This window comes from Chenopodium album, chromosome 8 (genome assembly GCF_948465745.1).
Source record: "Chenopodium album chromosome 8, dcCheAlbu1.1, whole genome shotgun sequence".
NCBI lineage: Eukaryota > Viridiplantae > Streptophyta > Magnoliopsida > Caryophyllales > Amaranthaceae > Chenopodium > Chenopodium album.
This window is the reverse complement of record NC_137841.1, coordinates 23,972,051-23,996,763: the sequence shown is the minus strand read 5'-3', so window position 1 is coordinate 23,996,763 and position 24,713 is coordinate 23,972,051. Positions and strand designations below refer to the sequence as shown.

The 24,713-nt window shown below is 33.4% G+C and overlaps 2 protein-coding genes across 2 annotated transcripts; one reads left to right on the top strand and one right to left on the bottom strand.

Moving 5' to 3' along the window:
- Nucleotides 1-1,297: 1,297 nt before the first annotated feature.
- Nucleotides 1,298-2,044, top strand: LOC145642840 (uncharacterized). Its single transcript, XM_081694007.1, has one exon. The coding sequence runs from the start codon at nucleotides 1,298-1,300 to the stop codon at nucleotides 2,042-2,044; it is 747 nt and encodes a 248-aa protein (XP_081550133.1).
- Nucleotides 2,045-11,593: 9,549 nt separating this feature from the next.
- On the bottom strand, nucleotides 11,594-23,311 carry LOC145555930 (potassium channel SKOR-like). Its single transcript, XM_081617644.1, has 14 exons — nucleotides 23,039-23,311; nucleotides 22,621-22,912; nucleotides 17,928-18,152; nucleotides 17,759-17,822; nucleotides 17,186-17,525; nucleotides 16,348-16,643; nucleotides 16,147-16,227; nucleotides 15,425-15,523; nucleotides 14,859-15,080; nucleotides 14,496-14,684; nucleotides 13,955-14,030; nucleotides 13,508-13,802; nucleotides 13,085-13,206; nucleotides 11,594-12,377 (listed from the first exon to the last, which is right to left on the bottom strand). The coding sequence occupies exons 2-14, from the start codon at nucleotides 22,899-22,901 to the stop codon at nucleotides 12,136-12,138; spliced, it is 2,532 nt and encodes an 843-aa protein (XP_081473770.1). The 5' UTR covers nucleotides 22,902-22,912; nucleotides 23,039-23,311; the 3' UTR covers nucleotides 11,594-12,135.
- Between the last annotated feature and the right edge of the window lie 1,402 nt (nucleotides 23,312-24,713).

Sequence of the window (24,713 nt, the reverse complement as noted above, 5' to 3'; positions counted from 1 at the left end):
ATTTTTGAATAATATATTACTTTCACATATATATTTCGTAGTAGAGCGTAATGCCATACCTTGTGGTACAATACAACCAGCCCGAGGAAGTACAAATCAAGCCTGAAACACTAATGCCGCCGAAGCCATCGAAATTCCACAAGTTGTCCCTAACCTCAATGAAAATCCCCCAGTACCACCAACCGAAACCGAACCCCCTCCTCCATATACTAGTAAGAGCGGAAGAGATGAAACAGATACCGCCACAACCGCTACTACTCGTAGTAAACGCCGCCAAGGCGACCAATAGGCCACTTTAAGCAAATTAGCCTCCTTTATGGAGGGCAAGATTTGCATTTTAAGCCGCCTATATGGACGGGCCAAACTCTCAAAATGTCGCCTTGATGGTCGGCTTATGTTTTATTTTGAGAACAAGGCCACCTAAAATGGTAGGCAACTTATGGCCGGAAGTACGAAGGCAAATTTTCCGTTTATTACATGAATTTAATTTTGCCTATTATTTCATGAAGCAAATTTATTTTTGACTATAAGCAATTTTCTTCTCCTAATTATTTTTGTATGAATTATTCTTTAAAAAGGAAGGAAGAGAGTAAGAATGAGTATGGATGAAGAGAAAGGATAAGAATGCATGAAGAGAGGAAATAAAACTGTTACAAATACATGTATTACATGTATTTCAACCGCATATCTCCCCTAATCGGATATATATTACAAATAAAAGTTTGTCTGACATAAATACATGCATTGGAAGTATGTATGCATGTGCACGCATTTCTTGGAAGTGTTGCATGCGTTGGTTACTTGTTTTACACCATGCATTGCCTTGTTGTAATGTGTTGATTGATTAAAAGTATTGTTTTTTCTTTGTTGTTGTAATGTGTTGATTGATTAAAAGTATTGTTTTTTCTTTGTTGTTGTAATGTGTTGTCAGCTACAACATGCAATTATATTCTCGTTTTGTGTTAGCTTACAACGATTATATAATGCCCATTGTGTTGTAACTCCCAAACAGTACACAATTCAAACTTTGTTTTATCATTTAATAATCCTACAATATTAAATAATTAAAGTTTTAATAATAATTAAAAATAAATAAAAATATGCAGCCTTTATTAATTTTGCGGGGTTTATGCTTTTACCAAGTTTCGAACCCCCAACCTCTTATTTGTAAGTTGGGTACTCGGACCACCACGGCTTGCATTCCATAGAGATATTTTCTAATATTTAAAACCTTATATGTATACAAAAATATTTGACTTCCCTTTTACTAATTTCTAAAATTCTCGTGTAATCAGAAATGGCTCGAATTGCAAACCGGGACTTTGAAATTTTAGACATTTCCGGAGGAAGATACCTGGAATGGCGGGTGGACGCAAAAGCCTACCTAAGCGCACAAAGCCTAGAATACCCTATTGTCGAAGAGGGAAACCCTACTCCTCTAGAACAAGCTAAAGCTTTGGTGTATATCAAACACCACATTCATGACGAATTAAAAGCTGAGTATATTCTCATTGAGGATCCTAGAGAACTTTGGGTTTGCCTCCAAGACAGATTCGAACACTTACAGAGAATAATTGGGCCAAAGGCCCAACATGAATGGTCTACCTTGAGACTTCAAGATTTCAGCTCAGTACGTGAAAATAACTCTGCCGTACTCCGCATAACTTCACAATTGAGATTATGTGGAGAACCAATCTCTGAAAGAGCCATGATCGAGAAAACTCTCACTACAATGCACGCAAATAATATGGTACAACAAGAACAGTACCGAGAGAGGCGTTGTGAAAGGTTTTGTGACTTAATTTCTATACTATTAGTCGCAGAACAAAACAGTCAAATCCTGTTGTCTAATCATAATCAGAGACCAGCAGGTACCAGTGCAATACCAGAAACGCAAAAAATGCCACAAAAACAGGCAAGCGCTGGAATAATAATATTGTACGAGGAGGATTTCAGGGCAGAAGTCAAAACCCCAATAGGGGTAGAGGAAGGGGTAGAGGACGTCAAAATTGGCGTCAAAATACTTCCAATACTCCCACCCTGAGAGGTAGAGGTAGAGGCGGTAGAGGAAGGGGAAATTTTCAAAACCAAGGAAGGCCACAAGAAAAGTGTTTTAAATGCGGAATACAAGGTCATTGGGCTAAGGATTGTCGTACAGCAAAACACCTTGTGGACCTATATGTTGCCTCAAGAGGAAGCCAAGGGAAACAAGCAGAAACTAATTTTGTCACACAAAGTTCCCCTAACCCAGAACTCGATGTAGCCGATTATCTTGTTGATGACATAGAAAATGTCTAGACTACATCGATCATGTGCTTGTCCTGTGGTGTTTGCTTCGTCGACATTGTCATATATTTTTCGAGTTGTTTGTCTGTTGTATTTGTTTTTCCCCTTTTTCATCCAGAATCCTAAGTTTTCTTTAAGCATGTTTTCCTAGTATCAAGTGTGTTTTAATATTGTAAAATATGTTATAATAAAGATGTGTTTTTTTCATACGTGTTTTTATAGATGATAGTTACTAATCCTTTCTTTATTCATGTGAAGACAATGGAAAATAACAACACAAATGCTGAAAAATGCCTGATTGATAGCGCAACCACACACAACATTTTGAGCAACAAGTCATACTTTACTCATATCAAGCCAATAAGTACCAATCTCAACACAATTGTCGGCACTGTCAATATGGTTGAGGGCTCAGGAAAAGCTTGCGTAATTGTAACACCCCCGATTTACTAACTAATAATAAATAAGAAATAAAGGAAAAATAGACAATCTTTAAATAAAATTGCGGAAGCATACACTTAAATCAGAGGTATTACCGCTACACTCAACAACCTGTCAAGTGTTAAGACTTACAAAATTTCAATAATTACAACCCAATAAACTAGGTGAGCTATTTATACAACTTTATAAACTCATGACATCACACTAATCGAAACACTTGAGCTCCTTTAGCTACAACCACTTGATCAACCTGCTTAGAAAATCTTGACTGCTCACCATTAAGGACAAATTCCAAAATAGATCGTCGCAGGGCCACCATAAGAAAAAGACATGGCCGCAAATACAAATAGCACAATAAAACAACACACACGTCAGCAAAAAGCTGAGTAATCACCACATATCAGAATACAAAGAATAATATAACAATTAATATAATTAACTCACTTAAACAATGTAGTTCGAAACTACATTACACATTGTACTCTGGAAAATAACCTTTATCAACTCAACCTCGAATAATAATACGAACCTTTACTCAATATATCCCATAAGTGTGCCATGCTCATTGTTTTATACCTAGCCTTGGACATGGGTAATTCGAATAAAACCAACAAGTATAAAAACTTGAATACTCCCAATAACTAGAAAACACCTTAAACCAGACCACTTACGGGCCAATTCCCACTGTAGGGGACCATAGAAAAATAGATAAAGATTGTACCTCATTCCTAACTCATGATCATTATCTCATTACCAACATACCAAGGACTAGGTCTATAACGCCGAGCCTCAAACCAATAACAAAATAATAATTCTCAACCTTTTGATCTCATACTTGATCAAATAATCATAAACTTGATAATAAATAGTATCTCTATATTGGCACATGTTCCCAGATAACATAACAAGATCAACTCAATTCAATTCAAAAACATCTCAACTCTTAGGGAAATAAAACTAGTTCCCAAAAATAATCAAATCTTAACCAAAAAATAATACTCTGCATTAGTAACCCTAAACCTCGATAAAACAATACTCCCTATAGCAACAACAATAAAAATCCTAGAAACAACACAATCAATCAATGCGACAATTAAATCATATAATACCACACACTAATCATATACATATAAATCATGATCATATATAATTCACAAATTATAAAATTTACACATAACAATACGGAGTACAATTAATACTAGCAATTTATAAACAAACAAGTCAAAAAAATTAATTAAGGTAGTGTGATTACATATGCTAGTAATACAAACATCTCTAAATAGGTTCGTGTGATTACCTTTCGGAAATAATTGACCAAATATTAAAGGAAGTTCTTGACTGCTTGATCACAGTTAATGCGCACGACTCCAAACACTTTTCAATAAAAAGTAATTGGTTTGATCAAATGATGATCATGGATTGCAGAGGTCAAAGATTAGAGTTTTTGAGAAGGTAAAACACGACTGCACATACGGCTATGTATATATATATATATATAGGGTTTAAGATAATTTATAATGTATAGGATAACAAAAATAGAGTATAAAATAAAATTCATAAAATAATTTAAAATATATTATTTAAGTCATAAAATATATCCTAATAAAATCTTAAAATATTCGGGTATTACAGTAATATTACCAAAAGGTACAAAAGTAACAATAAAAAACGCATTATATTATAGCAAAACACGACTTAATCTATTGAGCTTCAAAGATTTACGTCTGAATGGTTATCACATGGAAACCGTTAATGAAAATAAAAAGGAGTATATGTACCTCGTTAAAAGAAAATCTGGCAATAACGAGACTCTTGAAAAATTAGAAGCATACTCCTCAAGATTGTACTTTACTTATATCAGCCCAATTGAAACATATTTGGTGTCTAACCACAAGGTAGACAACCAGGAAATGTTTAATATATGGCATGAGCGCTTAGGTCATCCTGGAACAAGCATGATGATAAAAATCATTAAAAGTTCAAATGGACATCCGTTAAATAATACACGGATCCCAAAATCAAATGAACTTCATTGTAAAGCTTGTTCACTTGGAAAACTGATCATTAGACCTTCAAAAGGTAAACTTGAAGGTGAAAATATTGCATTCCTAGAAAGAATACAAGGAGACATTTGCGGGCCAATACACCCGACATGCGGACCGTTCAGATATTTCCTCGTGTTAATTGATGCCTCAACACGTTGGTCACATGTTAGTCTTCTCTCCACCAGGAATGTTGCATTTGCAAAACTTCTTGCGCAAATCACACGTTTAAGGGCTCAATTCTCGGATTATCCGATCAAAAGGATTAGGCTAGATAATGCCGAAGAATTTACATCCCGAACATTTAATGACTATTGTATGTCAATTGGGATAGACGTGGAACACCTAATAGCCCATGTTCATACACAAAATGGCCTTGCAGAATCATTAATAAAGCGATTACAATTAGTCGCTAGGCCATTACTCATGAAATCAAGACTCCCATCTTCTGCATGGGGACATGCAATAATACATGCCGCTGCTCTACTACGACTAAGACCGAGCGCGACACATAAGTTACCTCCAATGCAACTAGTAGTTGGAAAGGAACCTAGCTTGGCACATCTAAAAACATTCGGATGTGCAATCTATGTTCCCATAGCACCGCCTCAGCGTACTAAAATGGGCCCACAGAGAAGGTTGGGAATCTATGTTGGCTATGAATCACCTTCCATCACAAGATATTTCGAACCATTGACTGGTGATCTTTTCACAGCTCGGTTCGCAGATTGTCACTTTAATGAGACATTCTTCCCAACCTTAGGGGGAGATTAAGAGGGCCCATGCTGGAAAGAAATATCATGGCATGCCCAAAATCTATCATACCTTGATCCAAGGACAAATGCGTGCGAACAAGAAGTGCAAAAAATAATACATTTGCAAAACATCGCAAACCAATTGCCAGACACATTCACTGATACAAAAGGAGTGACAAAATCACATATACCTTCAGTGAATGCCCCTGCTAGGATTGAAATCCCAGCAAAGAAAATAGATAATCCACTTTCAGATAAAATTGCAGCACGCAAAAGACGTGGCAGACCCCTCGGAGCTAAAGATCTAAAGCCGAGAAAATCTAAAAGAGTGGAAATGAGGAATAAAAGGAGTGAAAACTCCTCAAATAAAGTAGATCAAATCTAAATTGATAAAAATATCATCAACCCCCAAGATGAATCTAAAGAGTCGGATAGTACATCTGAGGGGGAGCGTGAAAACGAAATCGTCGACAATCATGAAATTTCAATAAATTACATCCACACTAGAAAACAGTGGGATAGAGTAAAAACCTATGTCAATGATGTGTTCGCATACTCAATTGCCACAAAAATCATCACTGATGTCGAGGACACCGAGCCATCATCTGTAGATGAATGTCGACGAAGGAGTGATTGGCCAAAATGGAAAGAAGCCATTCAAGTTGAATTAAAATCTCTCGCAAAACGCGAAGTTTTTAGTCCTGCAGTCCAGACTCCAAAAGGAGTGAAACCCGTCGGGTACAGATGGGTGTTCATACGAAAAAGAAATGAAAAGGACGAAATTGTAAGATACAAGGCTAGACTTGTAGCCCAAGGTTTCTCTCAAAGACCGGGAATCGACTATGAGGAAACATATTCACCTGTGGTAGATGCCACGACACTAAGATTCCTCATAAGTGTATCAGCATGCAAAGGACTACAAATGCGTTTGATGGATGTTGTGACTGCATACCTTTATGGGTCACTTGATACCGACATCTATATGAGAATCCCCGAAGGACTTGAACTACCTGAACCTTTGAGGTCACAACCTCGAAAGCTACATTCCATAAAATTGAAAAAATCACTCTACGGTTTAAAGCAATCTGGGAGGATGTGGTTTAACCGTTTAAGTGAGTACCTACTCAAAGGAGGGTATAAGAACGACCAAATTTGTCCATGTGTATTCATCAAAAGGTCTGAAAATGGTTTTGTCATAATAGCGGTGTATGTTGATGATTTTAACATCATCGGAACACATAAGGAAATCGAAGAAACCGCTAAATGTATGATGAAAGAATTTAAAATGAAAGACCTTGGAAGAACAAAATTTTGTCTCGGGTTACAAATTGAACATCTGAAAGATGGTATCTTAATTCATCAATCCAATTATGCCGAGAAAGTATTAAAAAGATTCTATATGGACAAAGCACACCCATTGAATTCACCAATGATTGTTCGTGCTTTAAACATCAAAGATGATCCATTTAGACCCCGACAAGAAGGTGAAGCTGTACTTGGTCCAGAGGTGCCATACCTAAGTGCAATAGGAGCTTTGATGTACCTGGCCATCAACACTAGGCTAGACATTGCATTTTCGGTAAACTTATTAGCAAGGTATAGCTCTAAACCTATAAGCAGAGACTGGAATGGAGTGAAGCACCTACTTCGCTATATACGTGGAACAATTGATTTAGGGCTCTTCTATCCAAGAAATGGAAATCCTACTCTCGTGGGATATGCTGATGCAGGTTACCTATCAGATCCAGTAAAATCAAAATCACAAACTGGTTATCTTTTCAGCTATGGCAATACAGCAATCTCTTGGAAGTCAACCAAGCAGACACTAACAACAACTTCATCAAACCAAGCTGAATTGATTGCCCTTTATGAAGCTGGTAGGGAATGTATATGGTTGCGATCTGTGACCCAACATATACGTACTAAAAGAAAGCGACATTAAAACAGTTGAAGAAGACCCAACTAAAATATTTGAAGACAACACTGCTTGCATCTCACAAGTTAAAGGAGGCTACATCAAAGGTGATAGAACAAAACACATCGACCCCAAGTTCTTTTCTACTCATGACTTGGAAAAAGAAGGTAAGATCGATGTCAAGCAGATTCAGTCATATATGCAACAACTTAGCCGATCTATTCACGAAGGCATTATTACCACCTAGCAAATTTCAAGAACTCGACCGACATGTGTCGTCTTTGTGATCTGTGCTAACTTAGGGGGAGCCCTATATGTGCTGTACTCTTTTTCCTTCGTCCAAGTTTTTATCCCACAGGGTTTTTCTTGGCAAGGTTTTAATGAGGCAGATAAACATATAGGTAAAATAGCGGTAATATTTAATTTTACATACATGTAAATTAGGAGTCACCCTATAGAAATCTATTCAAGGGGGATTGTTGTAATACGCACCGTATTGCGTAATATGAACGGATTAAGAATACCGCCAAACACCACCGTTTAGCTTCCCATGCAAATTAAATATCGCCGCTCAGAACCTCATGCTCGATTAGACATTTCACTGCATGTTTAACATATCGAGTAAACACTATTCATGCAAGGGTACTATAAATCCTTGCATAATCTGAAGGAAATATACACAACAATTATCGGAGTATCTAAAAGCTTTCTTTTGATCTCTTTGAAATCCTTTGTTGTAAAACACTTAGATAATTATTTTGAGTTATGTAAAAACTATTTAAATTTGATATTTTTAGCATGAGACAAATTTAACAAGACTCCATGTAATTATTTTATTTCTTATATATTGGGACTAATTAAAAATGTTTCACACATCATAAATAGTTACAAGAACATCAAAAGCAATGGGAGCGAGTTTTATTTTATTTTTTTTTATTGAACTCAAATTCCAAATTTACTAATCCAATACCATAATAAGAAAAATATGCATGATTAAAAATATGGATTTTTTTACTTTTACCACAAAAAAAAAATCAAAAAAATGTTTTTTACCACCAAAATTTCTAAAACTTTTATTTTACCACCAAATAAAAAATTAAGAGTTGTTTTTTACCACCTGTCGTCAAAAACCTAACGGAATTTTCTAAATTCTTCGACTTTCGTGTCAAACACAGGCTCTTTAGGGGTTTTGGGGGGCACTTTAGCCCTTCGGATCCAATTTGAGGTCAGAATTAACAAAAAATGATCGAAAATGCCTCATTTTGCGTGTTTAAAAAAAACCTCGATTTGCGTGAACACACAAAACGAGGCATTTTCGATCATTTTTTGTCAATTTTGACCTCAAATTGGTCCCGTAGAACCAAAGTGCCCCCCTAAACCTATGAAAAACATCTTTTGCGCACAAAATTCGAAGGAATTTTTTTTAAACCGTTAGATTTAACGGATTTCTTGACGTTTGGTGGTAAAAAAACAATTTTTAGAAATTTTTTTGGTGGTAAAATAAAAGTTTTAGAAGTTTTGGTGGTAAAAAACAATTTTTTGATTTTTTTTTTTGTGGTAAAAGTCAAAATTTCCTAAAAATATAAATTATTTCAAGATATGAGAGGAAATCAATAGCCTATTTAGACTAAATTTACAAATTCTTTCAAGATAAGAATCGAATCAATAGCCTCTTTAGACTAAAATTATAAATTCAATAAAGATAGGGATCAAATCAATAGCCTCTTTTAGGTGTGAAACAATTTATTGAACAATGGTGATCAAATTAACAACTTTCTCTTTCATATAAACTCTTTTCTTCAAACCATAAAACTCTATGTATGGCTGTAAGCTTTGTTTTCATTAATGTGTATTAAGTTGTCGTTTAGAAAAATATTTTCCATTCAAACTTTAACTATGTAATAGTGATCCAATCCAAACTTGACTCAACCAAGTAGTGATTTGATTTGTATTTTTTTCAACTTGAGTTTGACTTGATCATGAGATTGACCTAACTTGAAGTTTATCACACATTATAATTTTCAGCCCAAAATTTATCCCGCATCCGAAAGGCATTAAATTCAAAATTAAACTTCTATCAAATGTTTCAAAGCAAAGTTCAACTTAAATCAAACCCATCCAATGGTAAAACATCCTAACATGACTTGAACCAAATTTGTCTTAACCTGAATGCGATCCCGAAATGAGGACAACTTGACCCAACATAACTCGATCTAAACATGTAATAATGACCCAAAAGTGATAATTGTATTAAGGTTAATTGACCAGATTAGTAATAAAAAAGACCCTTAGCAATAATTTGGTAAAAAAAAAAAAAAAAAAAAAAAAAAAAAAAAAAAAAAAAAAAAAAAAAAAAAAAAAAACTTACCCTAAGCTACAATTTGGTAAATAATATAACCTCAGGTGACAATTAACCCAAAAAATACAAAATTTTTCGATAAATTACTCGCGAATGCTTAACTTAGTTTGTTTTTCGTGATTTTTTTACCAATCCTTTTTATGAAAATAACAATTTCAATAAAAAAAAAAATTAGTATAAATTTTCATTTAAGTTTCATACCCTTATTAACGATTTTTTTTTTTTTTTAAAAAGGGGTTGGAAATAAATTTGATATCGAAATCTAGCAAAATATAAAGGGAATGACATATTAATTCAAAATTTTGAATAGGAAAAATAAATTTTAAAACAAAAAAAAAAATTATATTAGGATTTTGAAAGAGTTTGTCAGAAAAAATTAGATTTTTTTGGTCTTAATGTCACCGAATTTAATGTTTTTATCAAATTTTCGCATATGATTACCATTTTTTTACCAAACTAGTTTTTTGGCCCGTTCAATGCACGGGTTATTACTTGGGTTAATTATTTTCATATGTAGAAAAATTGTTTCATTTCTAAATTTAAAAGAAAAAAAGAGAGAGGGTAGAACCGTGAAAGAAGATGAATAAATTTAGTTAGATATATATGCGTGACGATTGTGGGATATAAAATGACATATTATTTTAAATTATATTTAAAGTCTAGGAGATGAAAAGACAATTTTTATTATAATTTATATGTTTATGTAATGTGTATTAATTAAAACATTATTTTATTATGGTGGAAATGAAACACTTCATTTTCTTACTTGAATTTGCAAGTTGTATAATGCATAAAAACTTAAACATAAATATTAAGGGAGATAACATGTGGCATATGGGGTGATGAGTGACTTATAAATTGTGATGCCATTTGTCATATGAAAAATTTGTGGTTTGTGTTTTTAAATACTAAGTATAGATATAGATTGTTGCCGGAGTATTTTTACCAAATTGTCGTTATGGGTCTTATTTATGAGAAAATACCTGTTATGAGGGTTAAGGTGTCCTTTCCGCCTACTTAGAAAGGGTAAAGTTGTCAAGATGCACGAAGTCCATCTAACAGAGTAGCAACAAACTACCGACCGACATCTCCGTCAAGTCTCCACAACTCACCATTAACAAGATCTCAACTCTCAAACAATGATTAACACCTACCAATTAGGGTTGATTATGCCCTTATTTAATGTAATTTTCTTAGGGTTTTTCGTTAAATTCGGCGGCTTAACACCTATCAATTAGCGTTGAGCATGGCTTAACAATTTAAGATCTTGCCATCAGCGAAGCTGGGAAGATGGTGTTGCTAGGTTGAGCATGGTTGAGCACTTAACACTGACGAAGGAGAAGAGGAAAAAGAAGACAACAGAATAAAAAAAATAAAAAATTAATTTCACCTCTTATATTTACAAAATTGCCATCATAATATGACATATTAGCTGGGGGGAAGCTCTTTTTTATTTACCAATCTGGTCAATTGGCCATTGTGTTAGTATCTCAATTGACAAATCTTTTTGCGAGTTGTGAATTCGAATGTAAAAGTGGCAACACGAGGCCTTTGGGTACTACTGTCAAATATTCTGAATGAGTTTAAGAAAACTCAATCCTCAAACTTCATTAAAGTACAATCTAATGTCACCTTAATCTTTGACAACCCACCCTTGTACAGCATATCTGCATATATGCCATTTCTTTCAAGATGACAAAATTCTGGCACCTTAACTCTGATTAAAATATTAGCTAACAAAAACATATTAGATGAGCTAAATGACAGTAAATTGGGGTAATTAACAAAAAGCTAAGGCTTAATTTCCATGATAAAGTACATAAAATCCATAATTCATACAGCAGATTAGTATTAATATATATGAAGTACTTCGTATGATAGTATACCTGACAATGTTGTGTATAAAAACATTGTGCAATTGTAGTTTTTATTAATTGATGTCTTTCAAAAGGTAAACTACAATTTACATAGCTCATAATAATCAGTTGCAAGTTTGCAACTCTTGAATTACTAAACATAGCTCCCAACAAATATGTATATCGTTCAATGACCTTTCAATCCACGGAATTGGAGCAGTTCAATCACTTTAGATAAGCTAGTACATTCACTGATTCACATATGTTCGCGCCAACCATCAGCTCATGAGGCAACCTTCTTCGGATCTATCCAATCTTTTCAGTCTCTCAGAATACAAGTATATAACCATGGCATAACTAAATCTAATACACTTCAAAAATTCAACTGCCTGTTTATACAGCTATTATACATGAATGAAAGGGAAGAATGAACCAAATTTTGTACATGTGAAGAAGAGGCGAAAAAGGAGTTGAATGATTTCTATTCTGTTTCACTTATCAGATACAACTTCTGACCGTTATCAATCATTTCTATATCAAATAATTTACCTCCATCTTCTGATAAAACACAAGAATCAGTTGGGATGTTTAACTTTTCTGATGCCGCCTTTACCAGCTCATCTATTGTCCGTGGAATCCATAGAACGATCCCTGGTGTTCTGTTCTCTTTGGCATCAAATGGATGGTATGGAAACACTGTACATTTCTTATGGAGTTTCTTATCTGCAAGGAAGTAATATAATTAAATTTACAAGCTATGTAGTCCTATTCCTACACATCAATTTGACAATAAAACTGCTTTCCCATTAATTACTTTCAAAAGATTAGGAAAATGATTTCTAATCCTTTTGCAAATGCATTAAATTTATTAGTCTTCTGGGAAATGCACTAAGCCACTAACTTTAACATCTAGTTCTTGTTCTTTTTAAGAAACTTGCATCCAAGCTTGTTCGAAAGCTTGCAAGACCTTCCCTCGTAGAGGCTAATACAAAGCCTGTGAATGAAATCCAGAAATGTGCACCTATGTGTAGGAGAGTATTGAGGTAGAGCCTTAAGGTATATTTGGTATAATTGGAGTAAAAGGAATAGAATGTTATCGAATCAGAGAGGGAAAGGGTATGTTAACCATCAGTTTTTTTTTTTTTTTTTTTTCTACTTTCAGATAACTACAGTTCCATTTTCCTCTGGCTTTATTTTAAACACTGGCAGCCACAATCGAAGCTCCTGTTTAAGCTATCCATTGTAGAAAACTGTAGGTCCATAATGATACGGTACGTTTTTATTCAGCTTTCGTAAGACCTAGGCCAAGGTGGCTTTTAAATCTCAAACAACACTTGTTTTCACTTCTCTTTTAAATCTTACAGGAGGAGGGAATTGGGAATCATAAAGTGGATATATGATACAATACTCAAAACAATATTAAACAGTACCAGGAATTTCTTCATCGTGGTCACCAAATTCAGACTGTTGAGTAGATTTTGCAGATTCCAGTAGCTTTATCAAACTGTTATGTCCACACATCTTGGATTCATCCAGTGGTGTGTAGCCCCATCTGCAGATTTCAGATTTCATAATTCAGAAATATGAAAAAAGTATGCTTTAAAGGCTTTGTGCATCTTCATGTATCATTGTAGACGTTACAATCATTCAGAGTTTAGACATCCATCAAAGGAAGCAAAAAGATGTATATAATGCATTATAGCAGAAACTGTCATTTATTCGAGCACCAGCTACAAAACGTGAGGTCAAGGCGTCCAGCAATAACCATGAAAGCTTCATTGCAATTGATAGCTTTAGACTACATGCTAATTTAAGTATGAAATTTGTTAACAATGTTAGTGAAATAATATTACCTGTCTTTCAATAAAACAAGAGCTCCAGCCTCTACCAGAAACTTTGCCATCAAATATAACCCATGAGAACAAGCAACATGAAGTGGAGTTCTACGATCATAATCTCTAGAGTTTGGATCAACTCCATTGTTCACAAGTCTTTTCAGAAATTCCAGATTTTCGCTTAGAACAACTGTACAGAGAAAAGTACCAACATCTTTTAAATCAATTCTAGCTCCTTCTCTGTATAATAACTCAGCAACTCGGTCATGTCCATTTTTCACAGCGTCTAGTAAGGGTGTATTTCCAAAATCATCTGTGGATAAAATAAATTTATCAGTGATTCTGCAAAATAATAGTAAATAACACACACACAAAAAAAAAAAAAAAATAAAAAAAAAAAATAATAATAAAAAAAAAAAAAAAAAAAAGAGTGAAAAAAGCAAAGAAGTTGAATGCAAAAGCCACCTGACTGGTTGACATCAGCGCCTTCTTGAATAAGAAAAAGAATAATGTTTTCATGTCCTTGAGATGCTGCAATATGCTGTAGCCAAAAGAGGTTTCTAGGTTATGTACACAGTTTGCAACAGGCAAGAAGAAATATAACTCTATACAATCTTCTGCTATCATTATAACCTATAGAAATCATGAGGTATAGATTACAAGCTACAAACATATTTTGTTAACATGCAATCACTTTTGTGTCCTGCATTCCTTGACAGAGACCAAGACCAGAAGTTATTTCCTATCCAAAAAATTAAAGACTACAATGACAACCTTGCTAAGGATACATAACATAGATTCATGCCGAAGTTGTCACTGCTGCAAACTTTATACAGGGATATCTATTACTTATAAACTTGTTGAACATGATAAGGTTATGACAGTAGTAATGTAGTATGCATTATTAGAAAAGCAAGTATACAAGGGACTACCAGATCATAATCCAAAAAGATGGAATAAGAGTAAAAGCAAGAAAGGGTAACGAATAGTTGATGAAACAACATACCAGAGGAGATCTTTTATTGTAATCTGTCTTCTTTGGATCAGCTCCAGCACCTATCAAATTCTTTAGCTGATAAAGATCACCACGGTATGCAGCATTATTTACTTTGAGAGCAAGTTCCGATTCATGTTGTTCTATGTGAGATGCGATATCTGATTCAATTTCCTTGAAGTTGAACTTTCCATCATTGCCCTATCAAATCAATGAACAATGGCAGATATATTACTTGTGCAGTTAGATACAAAGTAAAGATTGTATTGAGCTTTACTAGTTAAGCAACATCTAAAGAACATAAAAAAGGGAGAGCAAAATTGATCTTTAAAAGACAAAATATGCTTGGCATTATGGACTCAGTCCTCCAATTACCTCAAGGAGATTGTCAAAGATTTTTTTCCCATCATAGAAGTATATGTCAATAATATTACTCAATGATTGCTTGTCTATCCGCAGAAGCCTGCAGAGATCAATAACTCGGACTGTACAAGTCTGAGGGATGTTGCCAAAAATGGAAATTTGTCCAAAAGTGCTATTAAGTTCAAGATGTGAAATCGTCTTTTCTGACCCATCTTGCTCAATGACTACCTCCTCCTGCAGAAGAGCAACAGATATAACTATGTGAATTCTTGCAACCACTATCCAAAAACTAGTATCCATTCAGGAGAAGTAATGTAAAGAGATTATTAAAGAAAAGAGCTAGCATGATGGTACATTAGTTCAAGTCTGAACTGCATCAAAAGATGAACTCTGTCATTTCCATCAAATGCCACTTGTGAAGCTAGCTAGTACAATATTAACCATGTCTATAGTTTTGCATCTGATGTCAAATTGGAATAGCGAACTTTATCATGTGTAAAGTATTAGATTACGAAAAGTTACAATTCCTGGTATTACAAAAATAAATCTATTGGGATAAAAGAAGCATGTACACATACCAGCTTTCCATGACAGACAATATATAATTGATCTACTACATTTCCCTGCTCCAATATCACTTCACCAGGAAGGAAAAATTCTTCATGAACTCTGGTCACCTGCAAGACCAAAAGCATAGGTTAACATATAATCCAACTATCACAATGTAGAGATGTCGTACCATTGTGTCTAATTGTCTATCTCTATACAGCAACAGGAATCACATTTTCATTCTTATTGTGGGTTATAACCTTCTCAAAATCTTAACGCCTAACCATCATCACCAAATCGAAAAATCAATTTTGAGTTTGTACTGAAAATGTGATTTGGTTATGAACAGAACGAAAATCTCAAGGCCTAGCCTTCATCACCAAATCGCAGAATCTCCTCATTAAACTAAGAGAAACATGTCTAAACATACAAGAACATATGTAGACCACCATTAATCTGTATGGCTGAACCTATATGTTAAAGGAAATGATTTGGTGATGAACAGACCGAAAATCTTAAGGCCTAACCTTCATCACCAAATTGCAGAATCTCCTCATTAAACTATGAGAAACATGTCAAAACACACAAGATCATAGGTAGACAACCATTGATCTGTATGGCTGCACCCAGAAACTAGTTGTCATTTTAGTATGACAGCATAATTTGTGCTTTAATTTCAAGAATCTGTTACAGCAGTAAGATGCAGAAAATTAGAATCTGTCGAAAAATAGATAGAAAGTTAGGAGCTTACAATCTGATTCATGAATGCTATAGAACATCCTTTAAAAATTGCAGCATTTTCTATGTACTTCAGGTACAATGTTTGGGAAATCTGCATAAACAATAGAGTATATATTTAGCTCATCCTAGTAAGGATATTACAGGAACAAAAGCAACCCAATTTCTCAGATACAGATATTAGCAGTTTTTTAATGCTGGTTCTTGACATTACCTTTGCTCGAAGAGAAATGGGAATGTCATTCAAAACAGAAGCCTCAGTATAGCTACTTTCGTATTGCAGACGCAGATGAGATTTAATCTGATTACGAAGGTCCCTGTCAAGCCTATTTCTGTACATATATTTCATTACTTCTGCCATTTTATCCCTAAATCGTTCTGTTTGAGAGCCTTTAACTATCAATGCAGTCATATTACCGATCAGATAAGCACCCAGAATCATGTCAAATGAGACATAAATCATAATGAATATCATTTCCCGCATATTGACAGCATGTATATCCCCATATCCTGTAAAATAACAACATTATTCATGAGTTAATGACATTTTAGAATCAATCATGAACACATATCTGAGTAGTTTTGCTGTAACATCTTTTTGTGAGTAGGTTCATACTACATTACTACACAGTACTCTCATTAAGTTTACACTAAAAACACTCTTTATTATGACTCCATGACCTGCCATAATCAATCAAAACTGTTGCCAAAGCTTTTTAGCATTATAAATGTAAATCAAATCTGACTTATCATAATAAATCATTACTCTCTTCACCTCAAAATAAATGATATTATTGGATCCTTGGATTAGAAAATGCCACTCATTTGCTTAGTAATTATTCTATAATCTCTAGTCAGCATTTCTTATAGCACACCAGATGATCAATTGTATGAGTAACGCTATCTAGCTAAGGCATACAAAATTTCTTACAGTATCCACGGCATAGTAATATTTGTATCACATTTTCATCATATATACAAATATACATATATTTATATGTTGAAATCAAACTGATATACTTAACATGTGAGAAAGAAACAGAACAACTCACCGACAGTAGCCATGGTGACAATGGAGAAGTATAGAGAGGTTGTATACCTCTTCCAAATATCGATTTCCCTAAAGTGGGAATAACTATAGTCTCCTAACGTCAAGCTACCAATCCATGTGTAGCCTTCTTGGCTTTCAGGAATTGTAGTGGCTAAATAGTAAAAGATGCAAGCTGCTGTATGTGTGCAATAGAGCTCAACAGTAAGAAGTTTTATAATCCTTGTAATAAGGTACTTGATCCTTATATCCTTCTCCATTTTCTGGAGGAAGAAAGTAATCTTGCGTACCCGACACAACCTGATCCACAGCATGTATCTCACTATTTCTTTTTTGTGAGATGCCTGCAAATATATAATGGAGTATATTAATATAAATTATACATTTATACTATGGTTTTGATATACGTATTTAACAGCTTATGTAATGCAATAGTAAATTTTAAATACAAAGTACAATAAGTCAAGAAGAAATGAAGTTTTGTGGCACACAGAGTCCCCACAGTAAATTGAGCTCTGAAGGAGATCAACTTTGAGGTGATCGAGCTATACGATTGAGAAACTGTATTGAGTAATACCTTGTAAATAAGATCCCATGGGAAACAAGCTAACAAATCGAGGATAAATGTTGATTTCAAGTACCTGTAAGTAGGAAACGAAATTTGTACAAATTAAATCAGTAACAACTTTCTTGTTTGTGTGACTGAAAACTGGTAGGGAAAACAAAAACAAGAAAGAATATAGCACCTGAATGCAATAGAACGGCGTTTATGGACCATATGATAAGTCTGTTTATCTCTGTATCCAACAAAGAATCTAAGAACAATGTCGACGAGGAAAGCTACTTGTCCAACAATGTCCAAGACAAAGAGGTTCTCTGGTAGTCCGCGAAAGAATCCAAACTCCATGGGTGTAAAGAAAGAAGAGTAAACTGCCCATAATAGTATAAACTTGTCCCATGCTTTGTACCACCTGCATTTGCCATTATGGTGCGTTTTCCTGGTTCAGTTTACCCTTTTTTTGTCTAACAAAGCATGTAGAACGACACTAGTGTGTGTGTTTGAGCACCATCACAACATTTTGCTGCTTGGATTTACAATGACAAATTAATATTCAATCAGAATTTTATCTCACAGGCAAACTATATTTTATGAAGTCTGTTATTTCTGTGTATCCTAAAGGCAAAATTGGCCTCAATACTATGAACCATTGAGTTTTCCCGCCACTATTCTTGTGGGGTTTTGTCTACTACGCAAAGTATAGGGTGTTGGATGCACCCAAGTCATAATTAGTGTTGAAACCAATTTTACCTATCCTAAAACCAATAGACAATACTATAGCTTCAAATCTTCAATCACTCGGATTATATATTGAAAGTTCTTTACTTTATCTTTCAATGTGGGGCTTTTATACTATAAGAAAGAGGCTAGGTCTAAAAATGAAATAATAACTTCTCAAGTTTTCATAGAGTAATTAACAACCCTGTGTAATTGGTATGTATTTGTTTATGTACGTATTCTGTGCATGAGTAAGAAATTTGAATCTGATTAAAAGTTTTCTGCCTTTATTTAACAATCCTCTCATGATCTTCATTCTAACCCACTATCACTTTTATTTTCCAAATTTTTTCTCTTCTCTCACACCAATACATCTTGCAATTTCAATAAACTATTAAGTCTTTTTTTTTAACAATTTGTTAATATTCCAACCATTGTAGTAATTTTTTTTACTTAAATTCAATTAAATCATCCAAAAATAAGGCTTTGTTCATTCAAATTGTTTTTGCTGAATTGAAATTATTTTTATTGAATTTAAATTATTTATACTGAACTTATTTTAATTTTACTGAGCTTAAATAATTAGCAAAGGTATTAGGTGCGGTCATTTGCAAAAATATTTGTGCAATTTTAATTTTCACATTTAAATTTTACTTTCCCATGTAATTAAATTACTTTCCCTCTCTACTTTTTTGCATACCCAATGTAAATTTACTTTTTCAATCTACTTCTTCTACGTCGTACTTATGTTTATTAATTCCGTGATTTTCTACCAAAAGTGACTATTAAAGGGGGACGAAGGGATTATATTTCTTCTTTACAGTTACTGATTTTACTGAACTTAAATTATTTTTACTAAACTTTAAATTAAATTTACTGAATTGAACTTATTTTTACTAAACTAACTTATTTTTAATAAACTAAAATTATTTTTACTAAAATATTATTTCCTCTCTTCTTTTTTACTTGACTTGTTTCTTTTATCACGCTTGTCAATGCAAAACTTTAACGCTCAATAACTTTAATTCTCCATAATTAAAAAATATAAAAGTTATATATTATGATAGTACTTGTTGAGACGAATTCAAAATGATCCAACATAAATATGTTTTTACTTACATATTATTCACAAAACACGGTAAAAAAAAAAAGTGATGAATAGCGTAAAAGTCAAAGCGGGTCAATTAAAAAATAACGGAGGAAGTATTTATTTGATGTGAGGAGAACAAGTTCTGAGTGTCTGTCAAACGGTAACACGCAAAAATAAAGTAGCGACCAATGAGATTACGCGGCCATTATTGGACATGCCACATGCGTTTGGACGGATGTGATAAAACAACTTGAATAATTTGGAATAGATTTACCAATAAATTATTGATCAACAAATAAAATTACTCCGATATACTCCCTCTGTTTTTAAATACTTGCTCCATTTTTCCATCCGTGGAATTTTAGGAGAAATTGGAAAAAACAATAAAATATGGAGGTAGTGAGGTAAGTGAAAGAATAAAAAATTGTAAAAAGCAAAAGTAGTGGAGAGAAGTGAAGGAGAGAAAACATGAAATTAATAAAATATGATTAATGGTGGGTTCACTAGGCTAGAGAATTTGATTAAATATTGTAAAAGTTTACCAAATAAGGAAATGAATCAAGTATTTAAAAACGGCCGGAAAAGGAAAGTGGAGCAAGTATTTAAAAACGGAGGGAGTAATATAATACTTCCTCTGTTTTTTTTAAATTTTTTTTTTTAGTTGTAACACTTCTCTTTTCACACTTTTCGTGCATGTTTTGAATCGTTAATATATTTGATTACCAATATGTAAAAATTATAGATTTTAGATATTAAAATTGTACAAATCGAGACGAATCTAACATGATCCTACATGATTATACTTTTATTTATGTATAAATCGTCAAAGTGAAACACACGAATAGGGTAAAAGTCAAACTGTTGCAAGTTTGCAACTATAAAAAAACAGAGGAAGTAGTTGTTCTTTTTAAAAAAAAAAAAAACAATTATAATACTTCCTCCGTTTTTAAACACTTGCTCCATTTCCCCGTATGCGGAGTTTTAGGATAAATTGGAGAAAGTAATAAAATATAAAGGTAGAAGAGTAAGAGGAAGAATAAAAAATTGTTAAAAGCAAAACTAATGAACAGAATTGGAGGACACAGAATATAAAATTAATAAAATATAATTTAGGTTGGGGTCCAATAGGTGAGAGAAATAAATTAAATATTGTACAAGGTTTTCAAATAAGAAAATGAAGCAAATATTTAAAAACGGTCGATAAAAAAAAGTAGAGGAAGTATTTAAAAACGGAGAGAGTAATTGTCGAATAGCCGTATATGAGTATATACGAATTGAATCTAGGCAGACCATCTGGCGTATAGTGAGAACTCAAATAATTTAGTGGTCAATGGAACAAATTGCACACTATGAGCTGGGAGATAGAGAGACGCCTTCAATCTGATTTCCGAACCCATAAGTCGGCCGCACCCATTCCAAAATGTTACGTCCCCATATATATACATTGACCCAACTTGATAATGACCTAGCTTACACCCGCTATGTTCTTTTGGAGCTTTTTTTATTAGTGTATTTTTCGGAATAGAGACAAATTTGATTAAACTAATACCATCGAGTATTTAGTAAGAAGGTGGTAATAATTACCATGATTACCTTTTATTTGTTATCTCTAAAAAATTTAGGGTAACAAATATCCTTACTCTCATCAAATACAAACAAAGTAGTGTTTGTAAAAAAAAAAAAAAAAAAAAAAAAAAAAAAACCAAAGATTGTAAAATTTAATTAATTTCTTTTCATGGTCAAACCAAACAAATGAAAAGATTACAAATGTTTCGTTAGTTCAGCTCGATTTACTATTTTATTTTAATTTAATTATATTTGTAGTTTAGCTAAGCTCGATTAGCTAACAATATTAGCGGGGATTTTTGTATAACTTGTGAGGTACACAAATGGCACAACTAGTGGTGGATACAAACCCAAATCAATTATTTTAGAAATTTTGATACAGCTGGTTGAAGGGATAAAGTATGTTTTCAGATAGTTTGAAAAAATAGGATTGACTACTAATTTTGTAGCCAAATCTTTCAATCACATTTTTTTTTTTAGTGCTTGATCTATCTCATCCATTTAACTGATTGGATTAGGTATAATTTCTCTTACTGTAAAAAATAATTATAGATATCTCTAGAACTTCAAATTGATCTGTTTCTTAATCTTTTGCGGGGGAGTTTGACTATTGCATGTATAAGTCTACAGTCAATTTTCTTTTTACTCAACAGAGAGTTATTAATTTAAATGATTAAAAGATGGGAGTAATTTATAGACATAATCAGGAGTTGAGCATAATACTTGGCATGGAATGTTGGAATCATTTATTTATTTTGCTCAAAGTGATCATCATATTTTGGTTTACATAAATAATCACCTTTTTATTATTTTTTTTTTCCTTTTACTCAAAATGATTATACTCCATAATTTTTTTTGGGCAAAAGCTAATGAGCGCCCCCGGGGCGTTAGATAAGAGAATGAAAGTGGAAATATTAGAGTAAAATTAACATTAATTACACCGAACGACGCGTGATTTTGTCATGCATTCCTAACTTAATACCATTTCAACCAATATAATTACTCCTTATCTAACGCCCCGGGCGCTCGTTAGCAAGATCATTTTTCTTGATTCAATCACTTCGATAATATTTTACGGTTTAATAATTATAATGATAACAATTTTTATTTACTAAGCTTTTTTAAAAGACTTAATTAAAAGTTTTGAATGAAATTGTCTTGTACACTCATAGAGTTATAGACAAATTACCAATTTGTCTTTCAACTATAAACATTTACATGACTTAACTTAACGTATGCTATTATTTTTATTTATTTCCAAATATGGTTTTACGAAATTTATGTCACCTTAATTGACTCAAAACCCGTCAAACAATAAACACCCTAAAATCTCGTTTAAACAATACATCTAATCCCAATCCACTCCATATCATTAATTTTGTACTCGTAGTTTAATTCTAACCAATAATTCATTTCTCTCAATCATTCCTCTGTTTTTACTAATGCCACCAAAAAAAAAAATTTCAAAAAATAGATAAAAATGGAGAATGTAGTTAGAAGTTGGTACCTGTTTTTTTCAGGATGAATAGCAAGACCATGATAAAGATCTTTAAGACCATCAAACAATCCCTCTCGACAAAACTCAGTCGAGCCTTGATTCAACTCATTAACAAGCATATCAAATTGTTTTCCCCTTGACGATTTTAGCCTTTCCCTCGGCCTCTCAACCATGTAATCCTCCTCGTGATTCGATGATCCGGTTCTATGCACCCCTTCTTCATCATCATCGTCTCTACTCCACGACATTGTTTTCGCCGATATAAGCCGTACTATTTTCTTCGGCGTCATCTTAATCAACTCTAATAAAAAAAATTAATCAATGTAATATGAGTATAAATTAACTAGATCGGGAAAAATAAAGATAACAAAATGATATCTATATTGCTCGAATTACTTGTATAATAAATAAGATGAAATTAACGAACCTTGAATATGATCGCAATTGAAGTTGATTCAAGAATATCACGGGAAATGCGATTGACTACGAACTTTACAAATGTCTTCTCAATCTCTTTTTTTTCATAAGTTCACGGATGAACAACTTGTTTATTTGTTGTTGTACTGGTAATACACGAACAAGTGAGAAAGGAGAAAGAGGTTGAAGAAAAGCGGCTTTGATGATTAATTTCTAGTCTCCTCTTTATATATTTGAATAATTTTATTGTTTCGAGTTTTGGCAATGAAAATGATTTGAAAAAGAGAGGAATGAGGGCAGGGGAGGTGTGGTGATTAATGACTATGGCGGGTAAAATTTATATGGTTTATAGCAATTTGGAAATATATATCAAAACTTTTAAAATGCTTTCCCCGTTTGTTTCTTAATAGCTGTGTCATTTTAAATAAACGCGTTTGTTACTTAAATTATTAATACATTTAATTATGATTTGATGAAAATGATAAATGGATAAAATTTCGAAAACATATTATAAAATTACCTCAACAACAATAAGTAACATTCTGTTGAGCAAATTTTTGTAATTGATTTACCGCAAGGCCTACTCGCCTTGGCGGAACTCGATATGGTTTGATTATTTGCCAATTATTACCGCAAGTTAATAATACTTTGTAAATTACTACCGCAAATTTAAAAAGTTGTGAATTACTACCGTAAAATTTTTTAAGATGTTGCGATTACTACCAAATCTCCATTAAACCCAACTATGACGTCATTATATCACTTTAACCCATGGTTAAAGCCCTTAACCATGACGTCATTATATCCCTAATCCATTTTCTTTTTTTTTGGGGGGGGGGGGGGCTGGTTAAAGCCCTTAACCATGGTCAAACACGGGTTATAGGGATATAATGACGTCATAGTTGGGTTTAATGGGGGTTTGGTAGTAATCGCAATATCTTAAAAATTTTTGCGGTAGTAATTCACAACTTTTTTAATTTGCAGTAGTAATTTACAAAATGGTATTAACTTGCGGTAGTAATTGACAAATTATCCTAATACTAATTATGCTCTCTTGAGCTTCTTTCAAAAAAAAAATAAAAAAAAAATAAAATAACATGGTAAAAGTTACTTTGGAATGATGTAAAAAATATCAATGATGCACCTATTCAAAAATCTAGGAAGTAATTGTTTTGAATCAATCAAACTATCCCTTGTGTTTAAAATTAAAATATTTGGCTTTTGATCAATTTTTTTTTGGGAAATTCTCTTTGGTAACACTATAGTTTTAAGTTTTCTCAGTGGTGAATTGCAAAAAAACTTATTATCTTTGGTAAACTCGAATTTCTTATATTAAGCTAACGGTAACATTAATGACTAAATTTAACTAAATATTTAACTATAGTTAGGTTTTTTTTTTTGACATTAAAATGATTTAAAAAATAATTTTAAAACTAATTTATTTTTTTTAAAAAAAACAAAAAAATAACCTCCTTCCCCGACCAGCATCCACCACGCCGGCGCTCACTCCCCTGCCCCAACCCACGTCGACGCCTATCCACCTCTCTCGCCGGCGCAGCATCGGCATCTCCAGCCCCGAAAATCACCTCCCTTCCCCACGAAAATCCAGCCCTCCTTCCCCGGCCAGCATCCACCACGCCGCACCTTTCCCCCTTCCCCAAAACCCACCTCCCTTCCCCACGAAA

Coding starts and splice junctions, on each gene's coding strand:
- LOC145642840 (XM_081694007.1), top strand. CDS start 1,298: ATGGCTCGAATTGCAAACCGGGACTTTGAAATTTTAGACATTTCCGGA.
- LOC145555930 (XM_081617644.1), bottom strand. CDS start 22,901: ATGACGCCGAAGAAAATAGTACGGCTTATATCGGCGAAAACAATGTCG. Junction 15,081..15,424: donor TTGTCTGTCATGGAAAGCTG/GTATGTGTACAT, acceptor GCTCTTCTGCAG/GAGGAGGTAGTCATTGAGCA. Junction 14,031..14,495: donor ACAATAAAAGATCTCCTCTG/GTATGTTGTTTC, acceptor TTTTGGCTACAG/CATATTGCAGCATCTCAAGG.